The 10,826-nt window shown below is 34.6% G+C and overlaps 1 protein-coding gene and 1 non-coding gene across 13 annotated transcripts in view; both read left to right on the forward strand.

Annotated features, from left to right (window-relative positions):
* Positions 1 to 10,728, forward strand: part of PRPF39 (pre-mRNA processing factor 39) — a 28,463-nt gene extending 17,735 nt beyond the window's left edge. For 9 of the 12 annotated variants that reach the window (XM_036346850.1, XM_036346880.1, XM_036346867.1 and 6 more), the window contains 9 exons: positions 314 to 479; positions 1,188 to 1,295; positions 3,726 to 3,890; positions 4,202 to 4,328; positions 4,923 to 5,191; positions 6,047 to 6,231; positions 8,745 to 8,819; positions 9,597 to 9,717; positions 9,973 to 10,728. In XM_036346850.1, coding sequence (XP_036202743.1) covers positions 314 to 479; positions 1,188 to 1,295; positions 3,726 to 3,890; positions 4,202 to 4,328; positions 4,923 to 5,191; positions 6,047 to 6,231; positions 8,745 to 8,819; positions 9,597 to 9,717; positions 9,973 to 10,029 — 1,273 coding nt within the window. In that variant the 3' untranslated portion in view covers positions 10,030 to 10,728. The remainder of the gene's footprint in view (positions 1 to 313; positions 480 to 1,187; positions 1,296 to 3,725; positions 3,891 to 4,201; positions 4,329 to 4,922; positions 5,192 to 6,046; positions 6,232 to 8,744; positions 8,820 to 9,596; positions 9,718 to 9,972) is intronic. The other 3 variants (XR_004973700.1, XM_036346887.1, XM_036346932.1) reach the window with 3 other exon arrangements.
* Positions 5,270 to 5,355, forward strand: LOC118662404. The gene has a single exon (XR_004969756.1). It is a non-coding gene; the product is annotated as a small nucleolar RNA SNORD127 (small nucleolar RNA).
* Positions 10,729 to 10,826: the final 98 nt, after the last annotated feature.

Raw genomic sequence — 10,826 nt, forward strand, 5'->3', positions numbered from 1 at the left:
TTATTAATGATCATTTATAATGTAAATATGCATAACTATAATTTTACAGTAACTTTGCAAGATAGGTATTGTGCCATTTTACAAATGAGAAAACCAAGATTGGATTTGAATTTATGCCTCTCCATGCCTTCTCTGTTCCATTGCAAAGGAAGGGAGAAAATGAAGATGTTTATAGACTGTTTTATCAAATTGTAGGTTTTTACTATAGGAAGAAGAAAGGGTTTTGTGTTTTGGTTTCTTTAAGTCAGAGGTCCTTTGAAAGAGTAATGTGTGATAGGAATTAACAGCATATATTTTTATTGTTTGTCTTTAGATTTAAAGAGCACGTACAGAATAACTTGCCTAGAGATCTTCTAACTGGTGAACAGTTCATTCAGCTGCGAAGGGAATTAGCTTCTGTAAATGGACACAGTGGTGATGATGGTCCTCCTGGTGATGATCTGCCGTCAGGAATTGAAGACATAACTGATCCAGCAAAGGTAATTAGACTTAAAAATCCTTCAAGCATGAGAAAGTAAACTTTAATATCCCTTAACTGTGTGTGTTGTATGACTTGTAGCTCATATGAAGTTAATTTCTGATTAAGACAGCTGGAATTCTTTAGCTGGTATGGTTTACTATGAGACATCTGGAAATAGCTTAGAAGGAATATCTTGCCTACATTGTGATGTACTAGCCATCTATACTAATAAAAGGGTAATATGCTAATTAGACCGGGTCGACTGGACATCTTCCGGATATCCGACTTTCTTTCAGAGAGTTAGGGGGCGACCAGGCCGGCAGGGGGGTAGTTGGGGGGCGACCAGACTGGCAAGCAGAGGCAGTTAGGGGTGATCAGGCAGGCAGGTAGAGTGGTTAGGAGCCAGCGGTCCTGGATTGAGAGAGGGATGTCCAACTGCCGATTTAAGCCCCATCCCACAGGCTGCAGGCCGGGCTGAGTGACCCCCTTTCGTGCACTGGGCCTCTAGTCTATTTAAAAAACATAATAGGAAGGTGGTTTGTTAGGAAATTCTGTTACAAATTTTAGTAGTGTTCATTGTACTTGCACAAAATTGAGTAACAGTTTAAAACCCAACAGTATTCTAAGACTAAAGTATGTGTGGATAATACTAAATGTAAGTAGTGATATTTTAAAATTTCATTATGTAACTTGTGTAATTTTAAATTTTTTTCTTTTTCTTCCCAAGCTAATTACTGAAATAGAAAACATGAGGCACAGAATCATTGAAATTCATCAAGAAATGTTTAATTATAATGAGCATGAAGTTAGTAAAAGGTGGACATTTGAAGAAGGTGTAAGTGTTTTTGTTTTGTAATTGTCTTGAAAATATAGCAATAGGAATAATGTATTTTTCAGTTTCAAATAATGTCTATACTGCTACTTTTTCTTTATATTTGCTTAATAAGACATTCTTCCCATTTGTTGTTATCATCAATTTTATCATTTTCCATTATCAATTTTAGAAACTTATTAAATTCAGACTTACATTTCTTTCATCTGAATCATACTTTTAAGAATTGTTCAATTTTTTTTCAATCCTCACCTGAGGTTGTTTTTATTGATTTTCTATAGAGAGGAAGGGAGAGACAAAGAGAAAAGAGAGAGAAACATGAATCAGTTTCCTCCCATATGAACCCCAACCAGGGATTGAACCTGCAACCTGGGTATGTTCCCTGATGGGGAATCAAATCTGTGACCTTTCAGTGTACAGGACAACACTCTGAGTTATATTTCACATCTAACAAAATACACCCATTTTAGGTGTACAATGAAATGAGGTTTTTTTTCACAATCTAATATATATATATATATTTTTTGTAAAATATATTTTATTGATTTTTTTACAGAGAGGAAGGGAGAGAGATAGAGAGTTAGAAACATCGATGAGAGAGAAACATCGATCAGCTGCCTCCTGCACATCTCCCACTGGGGATGTGCCCGCAACCCAGGTACATGCCCCTGACCGGAATCGAACCTGGGACCCTTCAGTCCGCAGGCCGACGCTCTATCCACTGAGCCAAACCGGTTTCGGCCACAATCTGATTTTTTATTTCTGTTTTTTAACAGCTTTATTAATAATTCCCATATTATATAGTTCAACCATTTAAAGTATATACTTTAACAGGGGTCCTCAAACTACGGCCCGCGGGCCACATGCGGCCCACCGAAAACATTTGGTTTTTTTACTTCAAAATAAGATATGTGCAGTGTGCATAGGAATTTGTTCGTAGTGTTTTTTTTTTAAACTATAGTCCGGCCCTCCAACGGTCTGAGGGACAGTGAACTGGCCCCTTGTTTAAGAAGTTTGAGGACCCCTGCTTTAATAGTTCATAATATATTCACAGAAAACTATAACTGTCACTACAGTCAGTTTTTAAAATTTTTGAAAATTCATTTGAGAGACAGACAGACATCAATGTGGGAGAGAAATATCGATTGGTTGCCTCCCGAACATGACCCTTTCTGTGTACGGGATGATGCTCCAACCAACTGAGCCACAGGAACCAAGGCACTACAGTTAATTTTAGAACGTTTTCTTCACCTCAAAAAGAAACCCTTTTTACCCTTAGCTCTCACGCCTCTATTCATTTACTCACTTGACACCTCCCAACCTCAGCCCCAGCCCTAGCCCTAAAGTACTACTAATCTACTTTCTGTTCTTACAGATTTTCCTGTTCTGGCCTTTTGTATGAATGAAATCCTATAGTACAGTATTCATATCCTTAGAGGATTGGTTCCAGGACCCCTGTGGGTATCCAAATCCTTGGATGCTTAAGTTTCTTATATAAAGTGGCTCAGTGTTCGCATATAGGATACAGCAGGGCATGCCTACACATCATTTTATTCACGTGGATTCAGCATAGTGCCTGGAGTATGGCAAATTCAAGTTTTCCTTTTGGGGACTTTCTAGGATTTTTTTTTTTTTTTTTTTTAAATAATACTTTCAATCCGTGGTTGGTTAAATTCATGGATGCAAATCCTTGGATGTGGAGGGCCAACTGTATGTTTTTTTTTTGTGACTGGCTAGTAAAATGATTTTTGTCAAATGTCTGTGCATTACAGTCACCACATAATCAGGATATAGAACTCTTGTGTCATCCCAAAGATCCCCTTGGCCGCTTTCCAGGCAGTAATCCCATCCCACTCCTAGGCCAGGCAACCACTGATTTTCTTTCTGTTCCGAAGGAGTAATTGTTAAATTTAAAAGTAATCAAAGAATAAGATTTCCTAAATATAAAAAAATTGTGTAGTTCTGTTAAAATAACTAAAAAAATGGAAAATACAGTTTGTTTCTTCTGTTTGTAAAGCCTAAGGAATTTAAGGACTTTTAATTTAAAATGTTTTTGTATTTTTTTAAATCATGAGATATGATTAAAATTTTTGGTATATTCGCAATTATATTTATAATTTAAATAACATTGTTACTGTAGTCATACATATTTTGGTGTTGGTTTACTTTATTATTTTTTTTAATATATTTTTATTGATTTCAGAGAGGAAGGGAGAGGGAGAGAGAGATAGAAACATCAATGATGAGAGAGACTCATTGATCGGCTGCCTCCTGCACACCCCACACTGGGGATTGAGCCTGCAACCCAGGCATGTGCCCTTGGCCAGAATCGAACCTGGGACCCCTCAGTTCACAGGCCGACGCTCTATCCACTGAGCCAAACCAGCTAGGGCAATGTTGGTTTACTTTAATTGCCATGTCACTTTATTGCAGATTAAAAGACCTTATTTTCATGTGAAACCATTGGAAAAGGCACAATTAAAAAACTGGAAAGAATACTTAGAATTTGAAATTGAAAATGGGACTCATGAACGAGTTGTGGTTCTCTTTGAAAGATGTGTCATATCATGTGCCCTCTATGAGGAGTTTTGGATTAAGGTAAGAAAATTACATGCTCTGAAACTTGAATATATTATAAACATTGACTAGTGACTAACCTTTTTTGTACTTCTGTTGAATGTTGTTCATATAACTATATCTGTTGCATTAGGAGATGGTCTGCTTGCAACCAGATTTGACTGCTGCATATGCCAACCTCGTTGCCTCTCTTCGTCCTTCCTTACAGAAACTAGTCTAGTGGTTCAATAAAGGTGCTGAATGGGTTTAAAAATAGAATTTTATCGTTCTGTCACATATTTAATGGCTGGTTCAACTTAAATTATTCAGTATTTCCTCTGTTCTATATGTAGTATGCCAAGTACATGGAAAACCATAGCATTGAAGGAGTGAGGCATGTCTTCAGCAGAGCTTGCACTATTCATCTCCCAAAGAAACCTGTGGTGCATATGCTTTGGGCAGCTTTTGAGGAACAGCAGGGTAAGAATGAGGAAACAGTTGATATTTTGGGGGATTTTACTTCTGGATGAAGATACAGGAATTGAATGTTAAGGGATAGTGTAGTGTAAAGTAAATGTCAGTAAAATTTTTCTGTAAAGGGCCAGATACTAAATACTTGAGGCTTTGCAAGCTGTATAGCTTTTTACCTCAGAACTCTGCCATTGTAGCCCAGAAGCAGCCGTAGATAATACATAAATAAAAGAATCTATTCCAGTTTTTAAAAATTAAAAACGGGCAGCCTGGCCGGTGTGGTTCAGTGATTGAGCATCAACCTGTGAATCAGGAGGTCACAGTTCAATTCCCGGTCAGGGCACATGCCTAAGTTTCAGGCTCCATTCCTAGTAGGTGGTATGCAGAAGGCAGCCAACAATGATTCTGTCATCATTGATGTTTCTATCTCTCCCTTTCTCTCTCTCAAAAGAAAAAAAAACTTTTTTCAATTAAAAAAAGAAACATTAAGAAAACAGGCAGAAGGCTGGATTTAGCCTAATGGGCTGTTATTTGGCAATGCCTGGCTTAGAGGATATTTCAAAAGTTTAAACAAAAGCATAAACATTTAATTACTATTTCTAGGTAATATTAATGAAGCCAGGAATATCTTGAGAACATTTGAAGAATGTGTTCTAGGATTGGCAATGGTTCGTTTGAGAAGAGTAAGTTTAGAACGACGACATGGAAATATGGAAGAAGCTGAACATTTGCTTCAGGATGCTATTAAGAATGCCAAATCGAATACTGAATCATCGTTTTATGCTATTAAACTAGCCCGGCATCTTTTCAAAATACAAAAAAACTTTGCAAAATCAAAAAAGGTGCTTTTGGAAGCAATTGAAAGAGACAAAGTATGTATTTGTGTTTTTGGAGTATCTTCCATGAAAAACCAGTGGTCATTTTTTTGTTCTGTTTCTTAATTTTCATTTTGGCAACTATGATGAAAGATTTGGTCTGTATGTAATATATTTAATTACTAAATGAAGACAACAGTCCCTCTAAACTGACGTTGCCATTCTTTAAAAAAAAATTTGAATTATCAATTAAAAGGTTGCAGACATTGTTACATTCTATTTTCTCCACATTTAGAAATTGTATAGCAGATTTACTGATTATTAAGTAGAGTAGAGGATCTTGGGAGAACAAAAGCATGGCACTTAGCTACCCTACAGGAATTGTAGCAGTGAGATTATTCTCCTTTTCCAAAGGATTATTCTCCTTTTTATGTATCAGTTGATAGGCAGTGTATGGGAAATAGCTCATTTTTTACATTTTTAGCTGATCCCAGGTCTGTGTAAGACAGGTTTATAACTGTTTGTTTCCAGCTGTTTAAGATAATTATCTACAGTTGTAAAGATTTAATTTATTGAGATGTACAGAGATCATTTTTTTCATGTTTTAGTTTATATTTGTTATGGGAAGTCAAGCCACATTAAACTCAAGATAGAATATAGGGCTTTAATTTATTGGCATTGAACAATTTACATATTGTTTGGGAAATAACTAAGATGATGTGCTATCAATGTGCTAATTGTTTTTTTCTTATTCAGTGAATGCTGAGAACATATAACACAAATTACATTTTAATACACAATTTTCAATGTTGAACTTTTTAAATTGAGAGATCAAAATTAGGGCATTTTAAATATTTGTGGTCTAATCAAAATATCTAAGAAATGTTATTAACGATACTACTTTTTACACAGGAGAACACAAAGTTATATCTCAATTTACTTGAAATGGAATATAGTGGTGACCTCAAACAAAATGAAGAAAATATCCTAAATTGTTTTGACAAAGCTATACATGGTTCATTACCTGTTAAAATGAGAATTACATTTTCTCAGAGAAAAGTGGAATTTCTTGAAGATTTTGGTTCAGATGTTAATAAGTAAGATCTTAATTATATATTATCTATTTGAATAGTAAATGAGCATTGATAGTTTTGGTTGGGAATTTGATGATTAGTACAAATTAATATATTGTTAAATTTAAAATGTTTGCCTAGGTTACTTTTTCATCAGGTATATCTGAGGTAATTCAGTTTTGTAAATGTATGTATGTGCTTAATCGTAGGAAATACGGTTTGTATTTCCTTCCAAAGTATTCTTAAAATTTTAGCATGGTAATTTAAACAGTGAGTGGATGAGGGAAGGCAGGAAGCAGCAATCCCATGAAAAAGGAAATGGATTAAGGATTGAACCTTGAAACACAGAAACATTTGGTATATAGACCACTAAAGGTGGATGGATTAATCTGGAAGAATGCCATTGTATTTCAGATTGGAAAAGAGAATGAAAATGGTTCTGCAGATGATACCTAATGGCCTCATCTTTGTGCATTGTAAAAGGCTGAAAGTTGAGGATGGTACAAGGATTCACTCTAGGGGATTTGGGAAAAGGACAAGTTTAAGATTTAAACTTGCAAAATAGAAGAGTAGAAATTTATTAGAGAAATTTATTTGCTGTGATTCCATTCTTACATGATTCTAGTAAGGAAATATCCCAGTTTCTGTTAGACATGTGCCTTCTCTAATTATTCTAATTTAGAGTTATTTCCATTGAAACAGCTGTTGATAAAATAAGAATTAGTTTTGTGTCTGTGTACTTACATGTGTGTGTATACATTCTTGATGGCTTAGTAAAATTTTAAACTAAAAATCATTTAACATGAGTTACATTTTAACACAATGGTATATATATGTGCTTGGCTTCAATTAAATGTTTTGTAAGAATTATCTAATGTAAAATACATAGCAATCTGATGAGGGGTATAGGTACTGTTATTCTTTCAATGGATGAAAAAGGGTTTAAAGAAAGATTAGGGATTTTTTTCCAAGGTCACTTAGCTATTACATTGTGCATCTGGGATTAGTTATTAATATTGTGCCAGCTGGATTCAGAACCTACTTCACAGTCTGCTCTTAAGCACCTCATGTCCTGTATATTTAATGTCTTCTGTTTGTTTTGCACTGAAGAAATTAAAAGAAATGGAATATGTAATTCTAGCTTTTAGTCTAGTTGGATGGGATGGTGCTCAGAGGATATACATGTGTATGAGGTGACATATAAGTTTTAAGGCTCTGAATCAGAATGGATTTATCATCCTTCATAGGGGAGGTAGGGCTTCATTTAATTAAGTACTGGATACTGATAAACTAAGAAGAGGATAAAATGTAAAAGCAAGTTAAAATTCATATACAAATAACATCTGCTGAAGGAGAAGTGATGTTTGTTCATTCTGTGCTTTGAAAGCTAGTTTGAGTTCAGAGAACATGGAGAGTACACAATTGACAGTAGGAAACTATTAGTGGTTTTATTGAGATTAAATGACATGTTAATTTGGTAATAATATGCAGACAAATCGGAAGTTCAATACAAAGATGCCAATTAGGTCCTTACAAGTACAGTTATTGAGGACCTTTAGTATTCGGTAGTATGTTGTTGAAATTTTTAGAAAGGTATTATGTGAAAAGTAAGTGAGGCACTTAAAAATTTAGGTAGCAGTATAATGAATTGGTAAGAATTAATGTTGAATTCTGACAAATACAGGCTTAAATCCTAGCTCTGTCACTTACTGATTTGTGTATTCTTATTTTCAAATTTTTTCACATGGAGATTCTCTGTATCACCTAACCCACAGGTTGTTAAAGGCCTTAAGGAAATTAGTCCATTTAAAGTGCTTGAAAATGAGTAAACATTTGACCCGAGATTACTGGTATTAACAGTTTTACATATGTCACATCAGAATTTTGTTAAAACTTATTTTTTTAATCAATGGTAACCAATTATACTATAGTTTTACATTAGTTCTAATTCAATTTTATCACATGGCCAAATTTTAAAAGCATTTTATCCTAAATGCAGGTGTCTTCAATAGCATTGTTACATTAGATTCAAAAGTATACAAATTGTAGAATTGTCAGGTCTCATGTTGCCTTTGACAAAAACATCAAGATCCTTGTCTTAGTTGTGTCGTAGATTCGAAGGCAGGTTCTCCCCATGTATTATAAATCATAAACTTGGCCAGCATCCCATCAGCTTTAGACAACTGTAGTACAAAAAATACTTTTCCAGTAGCTCATAAAAAATTCTGGGACCCCTGCTTTGGGTCATATTCTCACCTCTAAACCATTAATTGGCCCAGGGGTATAATGTTACTAGCCAGGCCTATATCTTTGAACCACATAGAGTGAGAAGAAAAGTATAGGGCAATGGTGTCTCAAAGGAAATAGATAAAAAAAGGTAGCTGAGGACAGATTAGGCTGCTGGCTCATTTAAAAAAATATATAAATAAAAGGATGTCTATTGCAATATATTTTGTTTTCCTAAGTAGAAATAAATTTTTAAAATTAACATTTTGGGTTTTGTATATTTCAATGGATTTTTTTTAATTCCTTCTCAGGCTTCTGAGTGCTTATGATGAGCATCAAACACTCCTAAAAGAACAGGATTCTTTGAAAAGGAAAGCAGAAAATGGGTATGTACATATTTGTTGAATCAGGAAAGGATGTTTAAAAGATGACATTTTTCACTGTGGAAATGACTTTAAAGAAAAATATAATTTATGCTCACCTGAGGATGTTTTTTAGAGAGAGAAAAGAACAGAGAAGACATTTTTTTTTATATATATATATTTTATTGATTTTTTACAGAGAGGAAGGGAGAGAGATAGAGAGTTAGAAACATCGATGAGGGAGAAACATCGATCAGCTGCTTCCTGCACATCTCCTACTGGGGATGTGCCCGCAACCCAGGTACATGCCCTTGACCGGAATCGAACCTGGGACCTTTCAGTCTGCAGGCCGATGCTCCATCCACTGAGCCAAACCGGTTTCGGCGAGAAGACATATTTTTAAATGTTGCCTTTGCTAGGCCAGTGTGGTTCAGTGGTTGAACGTCGACCTATGAACCAGGAGGTCATGGTTCAATTCCCAGTCAGGGCACATGCCCCACTGGTGGGCTCATTACCCAGTGTGGGGCATGTAGGAGGCAAGAGATCATTGATTCCCTCTCATCATTGATGTTTCTGTCTCTCCCTCTCCCTTCCTCTCTGAAATCAATAAATATATATTTTAAAATTGTTTCCTTTATGTTGTAATTGAGATACTTTATTTTCATGATTTGAAAAAATTGTATACAACTCTTGAGTGGTTGAAAACATGAGTAAAATAAATGTACACAGGTGACATTTATCTGTTTGTTAAAGTACTTATTGTAAGAGCTGTTAAAAGTTCCACTTTGACCTTTTATATAGATCAGAAGAACCAGAGGAAAAAAAAGCACACACAGAAGATACAACTGCATCCTCTGCGCAGTTGATTGATGGTGATTTACAAGCAAATCAAGCTGCATATAATTATAGTGCCTGGTATCAAGTGAGTTTACATAATTATAAATGAATTTTTTGTTCATATATGTTATTAGAAAAGCATAAATTAGGGCAGTCTTTTTTATTTTAGAAAAAAACAGGTCTTCTGTTTCAGATGGTATAATACATTATCTTTGTGGTTAAGTCTTGGAATTTCTACAAGTGAATACATGCCTGTTTTCTTACACATACCTGCTTTAATTATTTTGTATGAGCTCAGCCATAGTTCTGGTATGCTAACATGTTTGCTTTTTCCTTTCAGTACAATTACCAGAATCCTTGGAATTATGGACAGTATTATCCTCCCCCTCCAACTTGATGGGAAAATATAAATATCAGATGGAGTGTGTGGAAAGTATAATGTTATTTTTTTTCAACAAGAGATGTAAACATTGGCTTGTCATATTTGACAACTTGTCTTCCCTGTTTCTGTGTAACATATGCTTTTAGTATTAGGGAAAATGTCACTTAGTAGCTTACCACAGATACTATTTCCTACCATTTATAAAGTTTACTTTTTATTGGAGAACTATTTTTTTGATTTTTGCATTAAGTGGTCTAGAATTCTTTTGCAATGCATTTGCAACAGTTTTGTAGCCTTAAGGGTGGGAAAAAAACTGACTGCAAATCATGTCAGTGTAGTACAAGAGTCTGAAAATACATAAAGGGCTGGTTATTAAGGATTTACCTCTCTGTAAAAAGAGAAAAAAAAAAACACACCAAAAAATGGATTTTTAACCTTTATTGACCAGGCTTTGTCTGCGTGTTTCAGTTATCCCTGTGAATTTTGATTTAATTGCAGGAAAGATACACACTATTAAAATAGTATGTCATGGTATAGAGATTACAAATGAGAAAATCGAATGTTTGCATCCCTTTAAAAAATGAATATTGTATCAAAACTTATGTTGTTTCAGAAGACTTTGTATTTACAATATTCATGTAAATTTGTGAACAAGCTTTCATTTTGATCAAACTGATCATCTACATTTTTGTAATAAAACTGAAGACTCATCCACCAGTTGTTATGAATTTATTTAGGGGATCACCTATTAACTTTATATTTATATAAAGCTGTTATATTCAGCTATTAATCTTATTATAATTTCTTAGACC

Source organism: Myotis myotis, unplaced genomic scaffold, assembly GCF_014108235.1.
Source record: "Myotis myotis isolate mMyoMyo1 unplaced genomic scaffold, mMyoMyo1.p scaffold_m19_p_1, whole genome shotgun sequence".
Classification (NCBI taxonomy): domain Eukaryota; kingdom Metazoa; phylum Chordata; class Mammalia; order Chiroptera; family Vespertilionidae; genus Myotis; species Myotis myotis.